A 17212-nucleotide genomic window follows, 5' to 3' on the forward strand; every position below is an offset into this window, starting at 1 on the left:
AGAGAGTGTGAGAGTGTGTGTGTACATGTGTTTGTGTGGGTGTGTGTCGGTGTGTCTATGTGTTTAGGTTGGAGAAGATACTGTGACACAGCACACAGATGAAGTATCTGAAGCTGCATCATCTGTACAAGTATTGCTTTCGCTAAACCCGACCCCACTCTTCCCCACAGGTGAACACAGACATCACAGGTATCAAGGTGTCACTCTCGGTCCTTTATTTCCACCAGGTTTACACATATTCACGTTTAGTGTGTGGGCAACGTGTCTCAGGGTAGGGGGGAGATCTTTGGCTGGGCCTGTGTGTCTTTCCACGCAGGCCGTCACGGCCTCTTGGTCCTCTTGGCAAGGTAGCTTTGGTAGTAGAAGTTGCTGAAGAGTGCGATCAGGCTGATGGCGTACGCTACCACAACAATGTTCATGGAGTTGGGGAAGTCGCAGTCGGCAAACAGGTTGTAGATGGTGTGGACAGTAACAATGATGAACTGGAGCTGCAATGATGAAGACACTGGCTTAGTAGTTTGTATGAAGTATCTGTGTTTACTACATTATGGCCAGCAGTATGAGGTGGTCATTAAGTATTAATTAACACTAGTCTTAAGTGCACTACATCTCAAATGAGTGCACACTATTACAGGGAAGCTATACCGGGCGCGTAACTGAAGCATTCCATTCGCAACGCATAACATCCATTTTAAGAAGACTGGTCTATTTATTTGAATGTACGCGCTGCTATCACGTCTTTGTTGCAGCAGACACAACGCAAATGGAACGCTTCAGTTACACACCTGGTGTAGCTCCCCTGTCAGATGTTGCAACAATCCTTTTTTTCTAAGTACATTGTACCAAAGCATTAGTACTGATCAATTATGACAATTTTTGGGGCAAAAGGGTTCTATCACATTTTAGCTCCAGCAATACCTCTACTCACTTCATGTACTAAACACTGACCGAAAACTTGTGAACAATCAAAGGACCTAGGCGTCTGCAATGAAGATCAAGGCTTTGTGTATATTTAAAAATTGACTGTGTTGACCCATAGGATCCAATATGATGGCCAGGCCTTACCAGCTGTAAGGAGGTCAGGTAGCGTTTCCACCACAGGTACTTGTGCATGTGGGGGCCCAGGGCGGCTAGTCCATAGTACATGTACATCACTACATGGACCAGAGAGTTGATGAGACCAATCAGGAACGCTGAGGACACACACAAACAAATGGGTAAACAAAAACAAAAGATGCAGAAACTTGTTCATGCTGTTTTCTGTATTGATTACTGTTCTGGTACTTTCAAGCTGAATATAGAATCTTCTGTAGTCTTACAAAATATCTTGAAATAGTCTTGAAAAAAAACCCCCCATGCATACACTCATGATCCTAAAACAGTCTGACAGAAACATATTAGAGTTACTGTCTGAAGAGGTTCAGTTGGAGATTTGGTTTACATGCTTTAGCTAAACAGTTCAAACAAACTCTTGTTAATGTAAAATTGATATCAATGATTCTGATGTCTCTGTGATTGGTCTGCCCAAAAGCAAGGCCTCTCTTACATGGTATCAGTGTAAGTCACGACATCAGTTCACATAAAACTGGAATTAATGTGATAGGCCTATGGCATAAAATCCCAATTATGTGTTTGTCAGGGCATAGGAGCATTATAGGCTGGGTGAACCCTGCCTGACCTGCCGGCAAATTTGGATTTCGCCCGGCAGCTCAGGCTGGAAACTAGCTTATCCAAAAGACACAATCATTGGTCTGATTGGTTGAAGGACTATCCAAGCGTACAAAGTCATTTGAACGATGCCCATTGATCACGCCTCTTGTGCAGTAGAAATAAAGCGCAGACTCCCCAAACTAATATTCAATCTTAAAAGATTAAGCTTAGTATGGTGATACTACAGACTTCCTGTCATTGTCAATAACGCTGTGTGTGTGTGTGTGTGTGTGTGTGTGTGCGCGCGTGATCGTACATCGTGCATCACATGGCATCGTGCATGTACAACTTACACTGGCCTCCAGCGACGTATTTGACACCTGCCCACCAGTTAAAGATCATGGTGCAGTGGTGGTAGACATGCAGGAATGTCAGCTGACTGTTCTTCTTCCTTAAGATGAAGAACACCTGGGAGAGGAAAAGTTGTGTGAGTGCAGAGGCCTGGAAGCTCTGTGTTGCATTTGTATAATGTGCATGTTGACTTACTGTATCGCTAAGCTCGATGACTTTCGAGAAGTAGAACCACCAACACACGTTGGCCATCTATGCAGAAGGAACAATTGGTTTGAGTACTACATTTGTCATGATTCATATTTCTTAAAAAAAGGGGAAAACTTGAAAAGATGGAACATTCATAATTAATTTAGAAATTCAGAGGCATATAGATAAGAGCAGGAAAAGGGAGATATTAATAAATAAGAAGGAAATTAATAAATAATTACCCTGATCCCTAATGGGCTGTTGCTGTAGTCCACTGGCTGACAGAGTAAACTGTAATTGGCCAACCAAGAGCTCGCCGTAAACTGAGAAAGGGAGAGAAAGGCAGAGAACAATACTTGTGAGATAAACAGTGTTCCAAGAACTCCCAGTGATGATCTTGCTTTCATAACTGCCATATAAGTTTCAGTGGGCATTGCAGTCCCTTCTATATGCTCTCAACTATCAAAAACTATACCAACAAACTCATTACTGGAAAACAAAGCAGTCTGACCATGAGGGAGTGAATAAAACAGGACCATTAACAATGCAAAGTAGGGACACAACAAAGACAAGAGGAGATGTATCAGTGCCTATCATTCTCCTACAATTCTAAAAAGGACAAACACATAAACCTGGCAAAACCGATTCATATCTTAAAAGGCATTCAAGATTTCCCATGTGCTTAAGTAGTGTCATGTTGAAGAAGGGAAAAGAGAGAAAACACTTCATCCAGAGGAGTTCATGATGCCCTCAACATGTTGGGACCAAATACGAGGTTGGACAAAAGCAAGCGTTCTACTGCTTATGGCTTCAACAACGCAGTCATATCTGGATTTACCCTGTTCATACCTACCTCATAGAACATATAGGCAGACAGGCACACCATGGCAAAGTTGTAAATGATGAGTATGGCTTTGATGTTGACTGGTTCTTTGTTTGCCATCAGCTTCGGTCCAAGCCACACGATGATGAGGTAGCACAGGAAGATGCAGGTGATGGGGGCAGGGGAGTACACCAGCAGCCATGGGTCTGTCCTTTTGTCTGAGGGACACATACCAGAACTACTCTGCAGCAATAACCATTTCCATAAATCAATCTTAAGTAGCCAAAGGTGAACTGTGCACCCTACAAACACTGACAGAAATATTTCTCCAAAAGACTCAACAGGACTTCACAGAATATTTGTCTGTGGTAACAAAATCATAGGCGTGCACACCAACCATCTGTGTGAGGGCATTCGCATTAAATAAATGAGCCCTTAGTCACACACATACACACACACACACACACGTCAGGTCTAGATCCAAAAACAGAGATGATGAATTCCTCTTGTATAAAGGCCTACCTCCATTGTCTAAGATCCATTGATAGAAAATGAGAAGTCTCTGCCATGGTGAGACGATGTTAGACACCTGTGGAACAAATATCCATGTTTGGCGTGGATATAGGCTATAACAAACAATCAAGCTATTACTTATAGAGCACACAACTAAAAGAGTGCCATCGGTAACCTAGGTCAGAAACTAGACTTACCACCGTCTTCGTCATTTTATAAATAAAGAAATGCTGCCATCTGTCGACAAAACAGACTAGAAGACGACAAATCCAACGTGTTTGTATATAGGCTACAGAAGAAGATACAGTGTAATTTGGAATACTTTTCCCTCAAAAAGCACCGTCCCTCAGTCCCAGGAAAGCTGTGTAACATTGAAGTCACTAGGTTATTAGGGGATGATAAGGTTACGGAGGGCTTTTGCTCCAAGACGGATTAACAAAATCCCTTACACAACTCCGCTGTCACTCCACACTTCAGAATGCATCTCCCCCATTGCAAGAGAACGCAGGGAAATGCAATAAGTGCATCGCCCCCTCAGAATGTAAAACGTATCATGTGGATTAGGGAATGGAAGCAGTTTATTACAACAATTTATATAAATGATTTACCCCACTGTTCAGGAGCGAAACAAGTGATGGTTTGGAGTCACAAGATGCCACTACCGTCTCCGAATATTGAATGATTTAGGCATGCGCGCTGAATGGCAGAAACACCGGATTCGTTTAGTCTTCGACCTGGCTGATCATATGCTACCTAATAAGCTACAGTGCTACACTCCTTTAAAAAAAAAAAAAAAAAAAAAAAAAAGTGTTATTGGGGTGTGATAGGCTACAGTATACCATGCCGACTTTAAAGAACCATTGGAGGTTCCTTTGATAAACCCTTCAAAATAGTTTAAAGAACCATTTAGGGGTGGGTGCCATATGAATAGAACCATTTTAGCACCTTTTTTCTAAAAGTGAAGCCTATTCTCACTGTGACATTTTACAAAGGCACAGGTAGAATATGTGACTACCTTGCATTAAACAAACAAACAGACAAAAACTGACAACCAGGTTGTTCTGCTCGTTTTTCAAGTGTGTCCACATTGTCTACGTGTGACCATAATAATAAAGAGTACGTTTAACTTTTTGGTTTAAATATCCATAGGGTATAGTCTGGTCAATGTTTTTCTTCATCTTCTTCCTCCTCACTGGACGTAGTTGTTGCCAACACCCACCACAGCAGTGACAGGTTCATGGAACTGTCTCCCAGTAGTAGTCTTACAATAATTTCACAAATAAACATTTTTGAAATTACATCTTTTTTTTTATTTCAACTGAACTTGCACAAAGTGCAAACCTTAAGAAATCCTGTTAGAATTGATAGCCTGTGTATCCACGTAGAACATTTTAGCATATTTTGAGAAACCCCCAGGATGCTTGACATGTGTTTGAGCATGAGATGACCCATTTCCTCGACCCATCAGCCACACAGCTTCCATATGCACACACCTTAGTGAGGTTTAAAGTGCACATTTCATTACATGCAACATCAAGGTCAAGGATTCCTGTCACCTATTCCTGTCACACATGAAGCTGCAGAAGCTCTCATCACATGCTCAGCTCAAGTCACAGACTGGTTATCACGATAACTGATGTGGCACAGGAATTCACAGAACAAAGACAATATTGCTTAAGGAAAATAAAAAAAAGACAAGAGGTATGCGGCTGAAACATCAAAACAGCTTTCCACACAATGGACCCACATTGAGATAGCCTATAGGCAAAACTGTCACATGGGCCCTGAAAAATAGATCTGAAACCTTGATCTAACGATGACAATGAATTAGGCTATCTGCAACAGCTGGGAAATGGAGGAAACATTTTTCTCTTTTCTCAGTTTTCTTTTTGGGTTATTTACTGTATATACGTATACAGTATATAGGCTACATATCTTTGTTTGTTATATTTTGTATGGACTGCACCTGAGAAAAATGATGCCATCTTTTCCCCAAGGATGGTGCCTGAGGTAGGCTACTCATGGATAAAATGTGGGGTCCAATTTCATGTCTAGCAAAGCACACAGTCTAATGTCTGACTAAAGCTAATTTAATAAGGCATATTATGTGCTAATTTAATACCATGATGAAGATCCTAAGTACAAACATGAGTGGGTCAGCATATGGTAAAGGTATCCACTGGGCAAGATGAGGATATCACTTAAAGACCATGAAAAGACAAGAGGTATGAAGCTGAAACATCAAAACATCCCGTTATGTTTACCAACTGTTTTTGGTAAGAAGATTGAACATTTCTCCCCACCATTTCACTGGCTAGCATTGAATGTCTAATGTTACATTGTTGAGTAAACAGTCATGATAAGCCAGTTGAACTTCTGTTAGCTGCAATTGCTTTTTTGTTTGTTGCAACAGTCCATGGACTGTAGTGTATTACCGACCACGGTTTTCTTGTGTGTTGTCTCCTGTGGTTGCTGCATTGCCATGGTGATCATGGTGATCATGGTGACCATGTGTGTGCTGGTGTGCTTGATGGGATTGGACACTATCACTATCACTATCACTTTGAGAAGGCTGGGGTAGAAGTTGGGTCTTATCTGCAGGACCGTCTTGATCGTCTGCCCGGACCGTTACATTACCATGGGCCTGGTCAGGGATGGGTGTTGGAGACTGTGTGTCATTGCCCGTAGAATTGTGGAATCCCGATTCAAAGGGTGTGTTAGAATGTAACTGGAATAAAAGTGAAAATGTAACAGTAATAAAAGTGAGAATGCAACAGTAATAAAAGTGTATTACCAATATGTCAGATGTGACCTAAACAAACAATTGTTTTATTTATAAGTTGACACTTACTGAGCAGTTACAGATATCTCTGTGGTATGTGGCGCGGATGGCGGCCTCCACATATGGAAAGTTTAGGAAGCTGTATGGCAGAACGATGTGAAACGTCAGCTTGCCACACCTAAATGGACACAGGGGGACAACAAGCATGCAAGAAACAGGAGTCACTGAGCATCCTTAATTAAACAAGTTCCCCACACCCATAGTTTGCTTCGCTCAAGCATGTTTTTAAAGGTCAACAGGTCAAGGTTTGATTGTGTGCCAAGCTTAAGAAGGCAACCCCTCAGCAGGAAGATGCAATGCATTTGTGCAATCACTGATGACCTAATCTCACTGTTTGTCATATTGGCGATTCACTGTTTCATCAGTGGTATTTATCTAAACATGAAAAAGAACAAAAAGTCTGCACACCATGCAGAATATGCTCCTCAGTCTTTTAATGGCAAATCACCACGTGTAACGTTTCTGGCCCTAGCCCTTCATCAGACAAGGGCCCGAAACGTTACACGTGGTGATTTGCCATTAAAAAACAGAGGAGCATATTCTGGTGTGCAGACTTTTTGTTCTTTTTCCTGACATACGCTTGTCTGTCCAGCACCCAGTTTTCATCGCTTTTGGATGTGTGTGCGGTACTCTTTTGCATATTTAACTCAAAGCACTCTTCTTTGGCATAAAACCGCTTCAATAAATATGCTAGTTCATATAGAATGTGTTAAGACAATGGCAGCATGTTTCGGCCACCATGCACCTAGACCTTCATCCTGGAAAGATTTATGTCTTATCAAAATTACTGGTATGTAAAAAATGATTGAGTATACAATGATGAATGATGTGTAGCCTATACAAGCTGGACCTGTCATAAATGAGGACGTCATCTTTTTCTCCCTGAAGAGCAGCCCAGACGTCCTGTTGCAGGGGACTCTGTTGATAGACAGGGATCCCTTCGGCTGCCTTCTTCTTCAGCTCCCAGTACATGGCTCTGGATTGGGCCTCTTGCTCATTCACAATCATGAATGACACGTTGGCCAGCTTGCTCCGGGCCAGCCTGTCACGCAAGTTTCCTATGCTTGAGGGGGGAAAAGTGTGCGATTGAAAAGCAACCAAATCAAGAGGAATTGGGTAAGGGGGAAAAGGCCATTGCTTTCCCTATAGTAGTGAGGCAGAACTAGAAGTTTGTGTGTGCCTCCGTCTTGATTTTAATTATCTAATCTACACTCAGTCTACTCACTCAAATCTGGAGAACCATGGACAAGACAGTGCAGAGTGCAAAACGAGCATAAACGAACAAAAAACACTCTCTTCCTGACTCAACATTACAGAACTTTGTCACGACTTGGTGATTCATCTCATTCTAAACCCCACTTACCGGGAAGCTTGCGTCAAGCAGAAGTGTCAGCTAGCTTTGAGAAGCGCCACCATCACTATATGGCCGTGGAGCTCCTCCATGGGTGCTTTGCCTCCTATCTCCCAGCGTGGGGCAGTGCTGCATATCCTGGAGGCTTCAGTATCCCTCTCCACAAACAACGGAGAAGCCCACAGGAGGGCAGGAAGCACAGTCAGCCACAGAGCCCCGAGACCCTGCATGGCTGCCTTCCCTTGCTTCACCCACCAACGCACAACTGAAAAAGCAAACACAGTGCCAGAGAACCGAGTTGATTCGTTATCTACAGTATACTATATACATACTAAATAAATGAAAAAATAACAAACTTCTAGAAATACCTAACAATACAAACCTTGTTTGATGGCTGTAGAGTCGGTGTGTTCCAGCCTAACTACTATCTATAGATGATGTTTACCCCCTGGTTTTAAAGTACACATCAGAGCCAAAAGCTGCCCCCAAAACAAACACCAAGAACCAATCATTGGATAAGGTGACGTTAGCTTACCTATGCAGGTTTGCCCTAAATATGTGGTCTGTGGTATAACCTTCAAACTCCACTTTCAGGAACACATTTTGTTAGCCATTAATCATTGTTTGCTTGAAGTAAACATTGGGTAATTGGTTTACATGCTTTCAAATTCAGGGGAAAAAAGATGCACCTCATCTATTCCAGGCATAATATCTTATTTGAATATAAATCCTGAATATAAATCCTGTATCAAGCATGCGTTCAGCTTATGAACTTTGAGAATGTGTATTGTACTTCCTTGTTTGTTCTTAAACTATACTAACACATCGTTTACACAAGGAAAGAGGATCAGCTTCTCAGCTGTCTCGGCAGCTTTGTTTTTCAAACCCTCTGAACAACTGGACCAAAGTACAAGTCTCTGGTAAAACTATTGCGTTCGGCACTCTCGCAACATCATGGCACCTAAAACAAAAGGGTTTGTCATGAAAAAGGTTCTGGTCCACATGTTCTGCTTCTGTCATTTTAAATATTGAGGTACCAATAATTTGATGATGTACAGTAACTATGATGATTTCCAAACACATGCTGTAGTACTGTACCTGTTGAAAACTTTTATTCTTAAGATATTTTACATTTAGTACCACTGCTTGGATAACAGCATGCTGCACAAAAGTATCATTTTGCAACTCCATAGAGATTTATGGAGTGTAGTAGGACACCATCATGCAGTCAGACAAGAATTTGCTTAGGAGGCCAGGCCACCCATTGTTACCACATGTGACAGTGTCCACAGGGCACAGTAAATATTTGAGAAAACTCAAGTGTCTCTTATCCAAGAATGCACTGGGTGCATATTTCTGTTTTCCTTCACAAGTATAACATATAACATTGGGTGCTGGATGGTAACAAGCAGCATGTTGGTGTGTAGTTTGCGGTCATTCTGCCAAGCACCTCACAACCACGTGCACCAAACAAATCAAATTCTGTGAAATGGCTTGAGCAGAGAGCAGAAATGTTTGTGTATTTATTCCTTCTTCATCACTGAGGTAAACAATATTAAAAACATGACCATCAATTGATGACTTTAACCAGTTATGACACCATCCTGCCATTTGTAAGGCTCAAGAACATTGTTGAAGAAGAAATGAGGCTAAACGCACTCACATAAAAAAAAAAAAATACTTAAAATATCCTGCATACTATTTTGATGGCTTTACTCTGTGTGCAAACAACTAATAGTGTCTTAGGCGTGATGGCTATTGTATATGTTCATATGAGAATTTCAAAATATTCATTGGGATTTAATATTGGAAAAATAGCTTCGATCCCACCCTCTTTATGCAACCAGGTACCGATGCAAAAAGCTCACTATAGAGCCCCATCAATTATTGCCTTCAGCCAAATATTAATTTTATCATTTGAAACTAAAAAACAAAACCTAAAAAGAGAAGTGCCTCTACGTCATCACTCCTATAAGTCCGTCATCATTGGCTCCACTGCCCTCTGGACTGTCACATGACGTTATGATGCCAAGGCCCAGTTCAGCCAGCTCTTCCTGCATGCTGGTGGACATTGTTTTGGGCTCTAATCGGTTGCACAAAGTTCTGTAGGAGGGCAAGGGGTATCCCAGATCTCGGAGGAACTCGTACCCTTTGACCCCGACGGCGCAACGGATTTTGCGGGCGGTCAACACAGTGTCCTGAGACCACACGGCCCTGCGCGAGCGCTTGGCCAAGGTGAGCGCCCGGATCTGATCCTCAAACAGGAACATCTGAAGCCCTTTCTCGATCTTGTTCAGCTTGTGGAGACGTTTCTTCATTTCCTCTACCTGCAAGAGTTAACACACATCAGCGCAAGGATGGCTTTAGAAAACTTATTTTGGCCAATGGACACACAAGCAGCACAGGAGAATTCTACAATGTTTCTAGCAATTCTTGGACTATAGTGCCAGCACAGTGAGAAAAGGGACGTGGAACTGGCCTCTCTCTGGAGCCTGGCTGTGTGTTGTTGCTGTTGCTCCAGCTGGGCCTTGTAGTGTTGACAGAGAGAGCAAGGGTGCTCTTCCTCTGTGGCCTGCAGTCCTGCCTCCTCCTCTGAGCTCAGTTTAGGCTGTCGCCGAGCATAGCCATGGTCTCCCACGTTGAGGTCCTTCTCCACTAGAAATACATAAAGTCAAGATTAGGCCTACATGAAGTGGAATTTAATGATTAAAAAATCATCATGAATCAAATTCACTATGGCAAGAATTCCCTCGTCAGCAGTGTAAGAATCTAAGAAAGTAGCCTAGTTATATGTAAAATGTTGGCTTCAGTTAACAAACTCTCTAAACAGGGATATCTTATTTCAAAGTTTTTTTTCTTCAAAAAAGCAACAAAAAAAATACCCCTAATGGTTACGACTATCTTACCTGGTTCTGGTTTAATAGGTAGAGTTATTTGGGGTGTGATGGGAGAGGGGGGGTCGGGTACATTAAAGAGGGTAGGGATGGCATTAGGTTTTAGTTTCTTCCCCCCTGCTGGTGATCTTGCGATTTCTTCAAACTGACTTTCTTCGAAATGGTCCTGCGAGAAAATGATATGAAATGGATCTTTCGCAATATATTGGACAAAAGAACAGTCGCCGTATTTTTTGTCAGCAGCGAAATCAACAACCGAAACAAACATCATTGTGTTCATGTCATTGCATAGCGACTCTTCTGTGCATGAGTTTACAAACTTGCCTGGCATAACCTGGAGCAGGGTGTCGGCACAAAGTCACGTCGACAGTTAATCACCCACTTTCGGCTTCGTACGGGGTCTTTCGGAAATCTAAAGAGTTGTTTACCTATTGTAGTGGAGTTTGAACAATTTGGTGCAGAGCATCCACCCATATTTCCTTATGAAGTGGCAAAAGTTAGCAGTAAGCTAAATAGCGATACGCTATTAGCTTGCTAGCTCAAGTAACTAGTGTCTCGCTATTGATGACACGTAACGTTAGAGAGCCCCCCAAAGCTAACCGCTAACAAGGTTAGCGGTTTAGCAAGGACTTCCCGGTAAATCGTTTTTGGTTAATTTACTCCTACCAAAAAGAATACACACATGCATTAAAATATATTAACAATATCGTAACAAAAGATTTCACATCGAAAAATAAAAAAAGAGGCTACAAGAAATTAGTGAAATGCAGACTTTGTTTGAGCCAAAATGGCACTCACGTACTTGGCGAGCGTATTTTCTGACGTCACTTTTATGAGTTGGCCTAATGATTGCCTGATTCAATAGCTTTGATCGTCTTTTTAGAATTTCAGGATATACATAAATAGACTATTGTATTAGTTACATATATGAAAACGCATATGTATGGACACAAAAAATGCAAAAAAGCATTATTTTATGACTTAATACTATGCCAGGACTACGGTTTACCCCATGCCTTCAGCGCAGACATCTATACGGGTCCACTTTGACGATACCCCATGTGTTTGTATCATACGTTTGAGAAGAGAAGTTAAGTAGTGGTGTGTCTTCGTGTTTAGTGGGTTCCTAAAATAATAACTACACTTGAGGTTAAGCATACATAGACGTAACTTAGTGGAAACCTTTAATTTTGTTTGATAAGTGTAACTACTGACCATGTGAGTGTATATATAAGATATGGCTCCCCACGTATTACAACCATGTCCTGTTGTATGACTAGCTAGCCCATGTGTGTTAAAGATACCCTCTCGCTAATGTTATTCCCGAATAAAGTGAAAAGTTAGTGTGATCAACCCCAGCATAATATGGCATCCCCGATGGTGGTCCCGGTTGTGGATGTACAAAGCAATAATTTCAAAGAGATGTGGCCAGCAATGTTGTTGGCCATTAAATCATCATCTTTCATATCTTTGGACACGGTGAGACATCAACAAGCAGTAACTTCCTTTGCACAAGTGAAGTGTGTGATGAGAAACAAATAACTGACGGGATACATCCTTGGCTGTGACATGTTTTTAGGAGCTGAGCGGTTTGGGAAACAGAAAGAGTCTTCTTGCGGAGTAAGTAACTTAATCCAGAGCTAACATCCCTACATCTGAGAAAACTAAATGTGTGTTTGGTGGCATATCTGCATAGCCTAGAAATCTAGACGCCCCTACATCTTGATGTGGGTCTGGCTCGTCAGGCTAATATCTGCATAGATTATGTTGTCGATTTTGTTTTGTACCAACATTTGCTGCCCTTGGTGATAACATTTTCAGCCCTTCTATGCTTTCCTTTGAAGGCTTCAATTATAGAGCTAATTAATTAGAGATGCACTTGATATTGAATTCGCTATAATATGGCTGTTTTCCCCCCCAGGTCCATTGAAGACCGTTATAAGGCCATTTGCCATGCAGCTCGTACACGCTCCATTCTGTCCCTTGGTTTGGCGTGTTTCAAGAAACTTGAGGACAAAGTAAGACTTTAAGTATTATGTAATCACTAGAGATGCTCCGATCAGCATTTTTGGGGCCGATCACCGATTACCGATCATCAAAATCATGATCGGCCGATTGCCGATCACTGCCGATCACAGAATGGCAGGGGAATGAGAGTCTTTTAACAATAGTCTAGCAGAGTTTGCATCATTTGTAGGAATTAAACTAACTATGAATTAATGTAAGTGGCATAAAAGACAGTAGGCCTATAGGCAAGTCAAGATGTTGAAGAACCACCATTTATCGATTTGTATTTAGAAAATGAAATAACTTTGGCCATCTTTTCCAAATATGCAGCGAGACATAAAATTATTTCACACAAGGAGGGGGTCAGGCAGACCAACACACAGATCACCTAAATGGGATGGGCAATTACATTGCCTAGGCTACTTGAAAAGTATAGCCTCTAAATAGACTGACTACATTAAATGAAAAACGTGTTACACCAAAACCTACTGCCACAAAGCGCAAAACTATGGCTTTTTCTCTGTTCCAAATCCCAAAAAAAGAAATAATGTAAGCTACTGTAAGCAATAAATTGCAAGTCTTTTTTCTCTTGGAATCCCCCATGACTGAAACATGCCGTTAAATGCCACCAGTTTGAGTCAATAAAGTGCGCTGTTAAGCTAGCAGGGACATTGGACAAGCGTCAGCGCTTGGGAAGCTAATATGCCTATTCTTCAGCTTGTCAATGTAGTCTACACTGTTTGGTAATGCGGGGAGATACACATTAGTATTTCATGCCTACGGGGTAATATCGTAGATCAAGGCAGGTTAGGGCCGACTTACATTGCGCGATATTGCCATGTTTTCACAGTCGGCGAATAAATATCCAAAGTCGGGACAGAAATCATGGCGCGGCGCGCTCCCGTGTACTCGTTTAATGTAAGGTGTCAATTAGCGGTTGTAAGCCAGTCGGAGTCTTTTTCTAATTCTGCCGTTACAACAATATCAAACATGTCTGATATTATCGCATGTCTGCATAGTCTGTGACTAGTTTGTGACTTAAACTCTATGATTTGTCTTTAGATGTGAGAGTCTGACTGTCTTTCAAAAATCTTTTAGGCTACAGATATTTGCAAAATCGTAACTACAGTAGGGCTTTATCCTCCACAACGAATAGAGGTTGTTCGTGGAGGCAAATTAATTCTGAACGTGATGCCTTTCCATCTCTTATCATCCCTATCGTTAGTAGGCCTACAGTCGGCTGATTGAAGGATGGGGAAGTTGGCTGGTTTAGTTTCTCATACCCGACATATTCAGTTGTCCGTCAGTGGTGTTAAAACGTCTTTGGTGGCTTCCACCTCGAGGGATTTCAGCACGACATACATTGCAAATGGTTAATTTTACACTGAACCTTTAGCCTACTCATGTTTGCCACTGCAAGCTCCTCTCTACTCTAGGCTGCAGTGTGCCTGTGCGCCGCGCCTGCAGGTGGAAAAATGTCACGCAAGTAATTTAGGTCACATGATCGGCTTTTTTGATCGGCGCTTTTGAGCTTCACCGATCAAGCCATTTTTAGCCAATATCGGCCGATCATGATCGGCGGCCGATCGATCGGAGCATCACTAGTAATCACTGTGTCAACTATACAATGAACTATACTATACGAACCATATATACTATACTATACTATACTATACTATACTAGTGTCAATTTTCTTTTTCAGGCCGACCATACTTACTTCGTGCAAGTGTACAACTTGACTTTACTCTGCTCAGAGGAGTATGTTATTGAACCCCAGTCAGTCCAGTTCCTTGTGCAACATGGTTTTGATTTCAACAAACAGTATGCTCAGGGGGTCCCATACAATAAGGGCAACGATAAGGTAAATGTTATATGTCCTATATTATTACTATATTACTATATTATTCTATATGACCTGATTTACATTTGCATTAACTCTCTAACCTCCTCTCGTCTTGTGTTCCCAGGGTGGCGATGTCCATCTGATGAATGTTCGTAATCTTTTCGTGGAGATCCTCAGAGCTCACAAGCCTCTGGTTGTTCATAATGGATTGGTTGACATGGTTTTCCTGTACCAGAGTTTCTATGCCCATTTGCCCGAGAAGCTGGGTACGTTTACTGCGGACCTCTCGGAGATGTTCCCAGCAGGGATCTATGACACCAAATACACCACGGAGTATGAGCTGCGGCTCACGGCCTCATATCTGGAGTACGCCTTTAAGAAGTGGTAGGTGAAGTATATATATATCTATCTATCTAAATAAAAAATCAGCCAGCAAAAATATGTTATGGAATTTATTGTATGTTTTTTGGGTTCAAGTGTACTGGACTGAAGGGTGCTGCTCCTTAGTGTTTTTTAATGGTATATCACCATTATGGTATATTGCATATTTTTGAGACATGGCACCATAAAATGTGATACCATATCTCTTAACCTTTAGCTTCTCTCATTCTCTTGCACAGCAAGCTGGATAATGGCAGATCCATTCAGGCAGGTGGCCAGGGGTCTCATGTGTTCCTGGAGTTCTGTAACTACACTGGGAACATGCAGAGCTATGTGGACTACAGGCCGTGTGCTGATGGTCACGTGGGTGCTGCAACAGATGTCTGCATACAGTTCTCTGTGAGTATCAGTCGAGGGACTTGTATGCATGCCTGTCCGTGAGAAATTGTTGTGAGAGATTCACAAATAAATACATTTCCTTGAGCAGTAGGCTCATATCGGTCAGCCATCGACCTGGGTCTGCCTTAGAGGGTCGGGGGTGTTGAGAGGGTTAGGCTACGGTAGGATTTTCTGTTATATTATTGTCGTTTCCTATCCACTTTCTCTTGGCCTTAGTCCAAAACATCTCAAGGTCAAGTAAATATAGTGATACATTCATAAAGACTTAGGAAAAGATAACCATGGTTTTAAGACAATCCAGCTCTACTTACACTTATGGGAAGTGAGTGCTATTGACTTATGTCAAGTTGGTTGGTTGTTGTTGTTACCTGACACAAGGAGGCATCATTATCACCATTCCTTGATTCAGTGTACCATTTCTTTGCTTTCTCTGCATACTTAGTAAAGGTGCAGCAATGCTTCCTTTAGCATAAGGCCCACTAATCACTAAATATGTCTTGGTCATTTTCAGTGGCCATCACTGTCTTTAAAAATGGCGTCCGACATTAGGTGCCACATTACTCATGGACACAAAGTATGTTGTCTGTGTGGATTAGTGGATGAACTGGCAATCTCTTATGTGGTACCTTATTGGCAAATCAGCACATGTCGGTAATGCACATGCCACTGGTAAAGATAAAGAAGCAGCAGCATCTCTGAGTACCCTTATGGCTGAATTAGCTACCTTAAGATCTGCCATTGAATTGAAGGGGAGGGTACTTCCTCAGTCTCTCCAGTTTTATGTAATACCTGGGGCAGCCGTAGCCTACTGGTTAGGGCTTCGAGCTTGTAACCGGAGGGTTGCTGGATCCCTGACCAGTCCACGGCTGAAGTGCCCTTGAGCAAGGCATCTAACCCCTCCCTGCTTCCCCAGTGCCGCTGTTGGGCAAGCAGCTCACTGCTCTTGGTTAGTGTGTGCTTCACTTCACTGTGTGCTATATGTGTTCACTAATTCACGGATTGGGATAAATGCAGAGACCGAATTTCCCTCACGGGATCAATAAAGTATATGTACTTATACTTGTATACCTACCAACACCATCTGGCTCTTCTTCTCAGGCTTTCGGGTGGTGTCCCAATGGGTCTCAGTGCCCCATGTCTCACGACACAGACCTGATCATCCAGCAGGACGAGCAGACCAAGGAGACCAAGCGTCAGAAGAGGAAGCGCAAGAAGAAGCAGAAGGGCCCACAGGAGGGTCTGGACAGCCCCCCGGCCAAGCAGGCTCACCTCGAGGGCAGCAACGTCGCGGAGGAGGAAGGTCCGAACAACGGAGCGGAGAAGAACTGCACCAGCGCTGCCACGGAGATGACCGTCGACCTTCCGGAAGATGGCCGCTCAGATGACGGCGGCAGCGTAACGCGCGAGACTTTGGGTGCGTCCACAGAGGAGGGCGGAGCTGTTCCATCCGAGGCTCAGGCCGGGGACCCCTCGGCGCTGGCGGTCAAGGCGAGGGAAGCGGACGCCGCGGCGAAGAGGGCGGAGGCGGGGACCCACAGAGCTGGCTTCGATGCCTTCATGACCGGATACATCTTCTCCTACGCCAGCTCTCTGGCAGCGAAGAGCGAGGAGTCCAGCCCAGGAAAATGGCTGCCTGGCTGCTTCAACAAGATCTATCTGAGTGGTAAATCTGTGCCCTTGCACATCGTGAAGAGCACATTTTCCAAGTCGTCAAAGGCACACATCAATAAAATGGACATTGTCTGGGGGAAGCGCCTTAGTAACAATGCAACTCCAAAGGTGGAAACAATGGCATGATGAATGTGGATGTCCCACTACAGTCATGTTTGAAATGGATTGTCGTTAACAATGACTTTAGAGTCTGGGGGCGCACAGGCAATGAAGATGTATCCTGGTCCTTAAAAAATGTACATGGTGTTATTTACTTTAGATCATCCATCTCATTCTCATTTTGTGTCATGTTATGAG

The 17212-nt window shown here is 42.7% G+C and overlaps 4 protein-coding genes across 4 annotated transcripts; 1 reads left to right on the top strand and 3 right to left on the bottom strand.

The window, feature by feature from the left end:
- Positions 1-259: 259 nt before the first annotated feature.
- Positions 260-4170, bottom strand: elovl8a (ELOVL fatty acid elongase 8a). Its single transcript, XM_062519781.1, has 9 exons — positions 4135-4170; positions 3724-3815; positions 3536-3602; positions 3044-3231; positions 2433-2513; positions 2197-2253; positions 2004-2118; positions 1066-1193; positions 260-488 (listed from the first exon to the last, which is right to left on the bottom strand). Exons 2-9 carry the CDS (start codon positions 3736-3738, stop codon positions 321-323), a joined length of 819 nt encoding a protein of 272 aa, XP_062375765.1. The 5' UTR covers positions 3739-3815; positions 4135-4170; the 3' UTR covers positions 260-320.
- A 642-nt stretch (positions 4171-4812) lies between these two features.
- Positions 4813-8261, bottom strand: selenop2 (selenoprotein P2). Its single transcript, XM_062519772.1, has 5 exons — positions 8102-8261; positions 7732-7984; positions 7219-7431; positions 6378-6486; positions 4813-6254 (listed from the first exon to the last, which is right to left on the bottom strand). Exons 2-5 carry the CDS (start codon positions 7947-7949, stop codon positions 5958-5960), a joined length of 837 nt encoding a protein of 278 aa, XP_062375756.1. The 5' UTR covers positions 7950-7984; positions 8102-8261; the 3' UTR covers positions 4813-5957.
- Positions 8262-9213: 952 nt separating this feature from the next.
- On the bottom strand, positions 9214-11434 carry si:ch73-382f3.1 (uncharacterized protein LOC100151273 homolog). Its single transcript, XM_062519822.1, has 4 exons — positions 10938-11434; positions 10626-10779; positions 10199-10374; positions 9214-10046 (listed from the first exon to the last, which is right to left on the bottom strand). The coding sequence occupies exons 1-4, from the start codon at positions 11085-11087 to the stop codon at positions 9675-9677; spliced, it is 852 nt and encodes a 283-aa protein (XP_062375806.1). The 5' UTR covers positions 11088-11434; the 3' UTR covers positions 9214-9674.
- Positions 11435-11658: 224 nt separating this feature from the next.
- Positions 11659-17178, top strand: toe1 (target of EGR1, exonuclease). Its single transcript, XM_062519809.1, has 7 exons — positions 11659-12092; positions 12193-12233; positions 12535-12631; positions 14324-14482; positions 14589-14848; positions 15085-15244; positions 16343-17178. The coding sequence occupies exons 1-7, from the start codon at positions 11979-11981 to the stop codon at positions 17039-17041; spliced, it is 1530 nt and encodes a 509-aa protein (XP_062375793.1). The 5' UTR covers positions 11659-11978; the 3' UTR covers positions 17042-17178.
- The last annotated feature ends 34 nt before the right edge of the window (positions 17179-17212 follow it).

Source organism: Sardina pilchardus, chromosome 2, assembly GCF_963854185.1.
Source record: "Sardina pilchardus chromosome 2, fSarPil1.1, whole genome shotgun sequence".
NCBI classification, from domain to species: domain Eukaryota; kingdom Metazoa; phylum Chordata; class Actinopteri; order Clupeiformes; family Clupeidae; genus Sardina; species Sardina pilchardus.

Coding starts and splice junctions, on each gene's coding strand:
- elovl8a (XM_062519781.1), bottom strand. Junction 2,514..3,043: donor CTGCCTATATGTTCTATGAG/GTAGGTATGAAC, acceptor TCCCTTTCTCAG/TTTACGGCGAGCTCTTGGTT. Junction 1,194..2,003: donor ATACGTCGCTGGAGGCCAGT/GTAAGTTGTACA, acceptor GTGTGTCCTCAG/CGTTCCTGATTGGTCTCATC.
- si:ch73-382f3.1 (XM_062519822.1), bottom strand. CDS start 11,087: ATGGGTGGATGCTCTGCACCAAATTGTTCAAACTCCACTACAATAGGT. Junction 10,780..10,937: donor CCTGCTCCAGGTTATGCCAG/GCAAGTTTGTAA, acceptor ATTTTCTCGCAG/GACCATTTCGAAGAAAGTCA. Junction 10,375..10,625: donor ACCTATTAAACCAGAACCAG/GTAAGATAGTCG, acceptor ATGTATTTCTAG/TGGAGAAGGACCTCAACGTG.
- toe1 (XM_062519809.1), top strand. CDS start 11,979: ATGGCATCCCCGATGGTGGTCCCGGTTGTGGATGTACAAAGCAATAAT. Junction 12,632..14,323: donor TCAAGAAACTTGAGGACAAA/GTAAGACTTTAA, acceptor TTTCTTTTTCAG/GCCGACCATACTTACTTCGT. Junction 14,483..14,588: donor ACAATAAGGGCAACGATAAG/GTAAATGTTATA, acceptor TTGTGTTCCCAG/GGTGGCGATGTCCATCTGAT.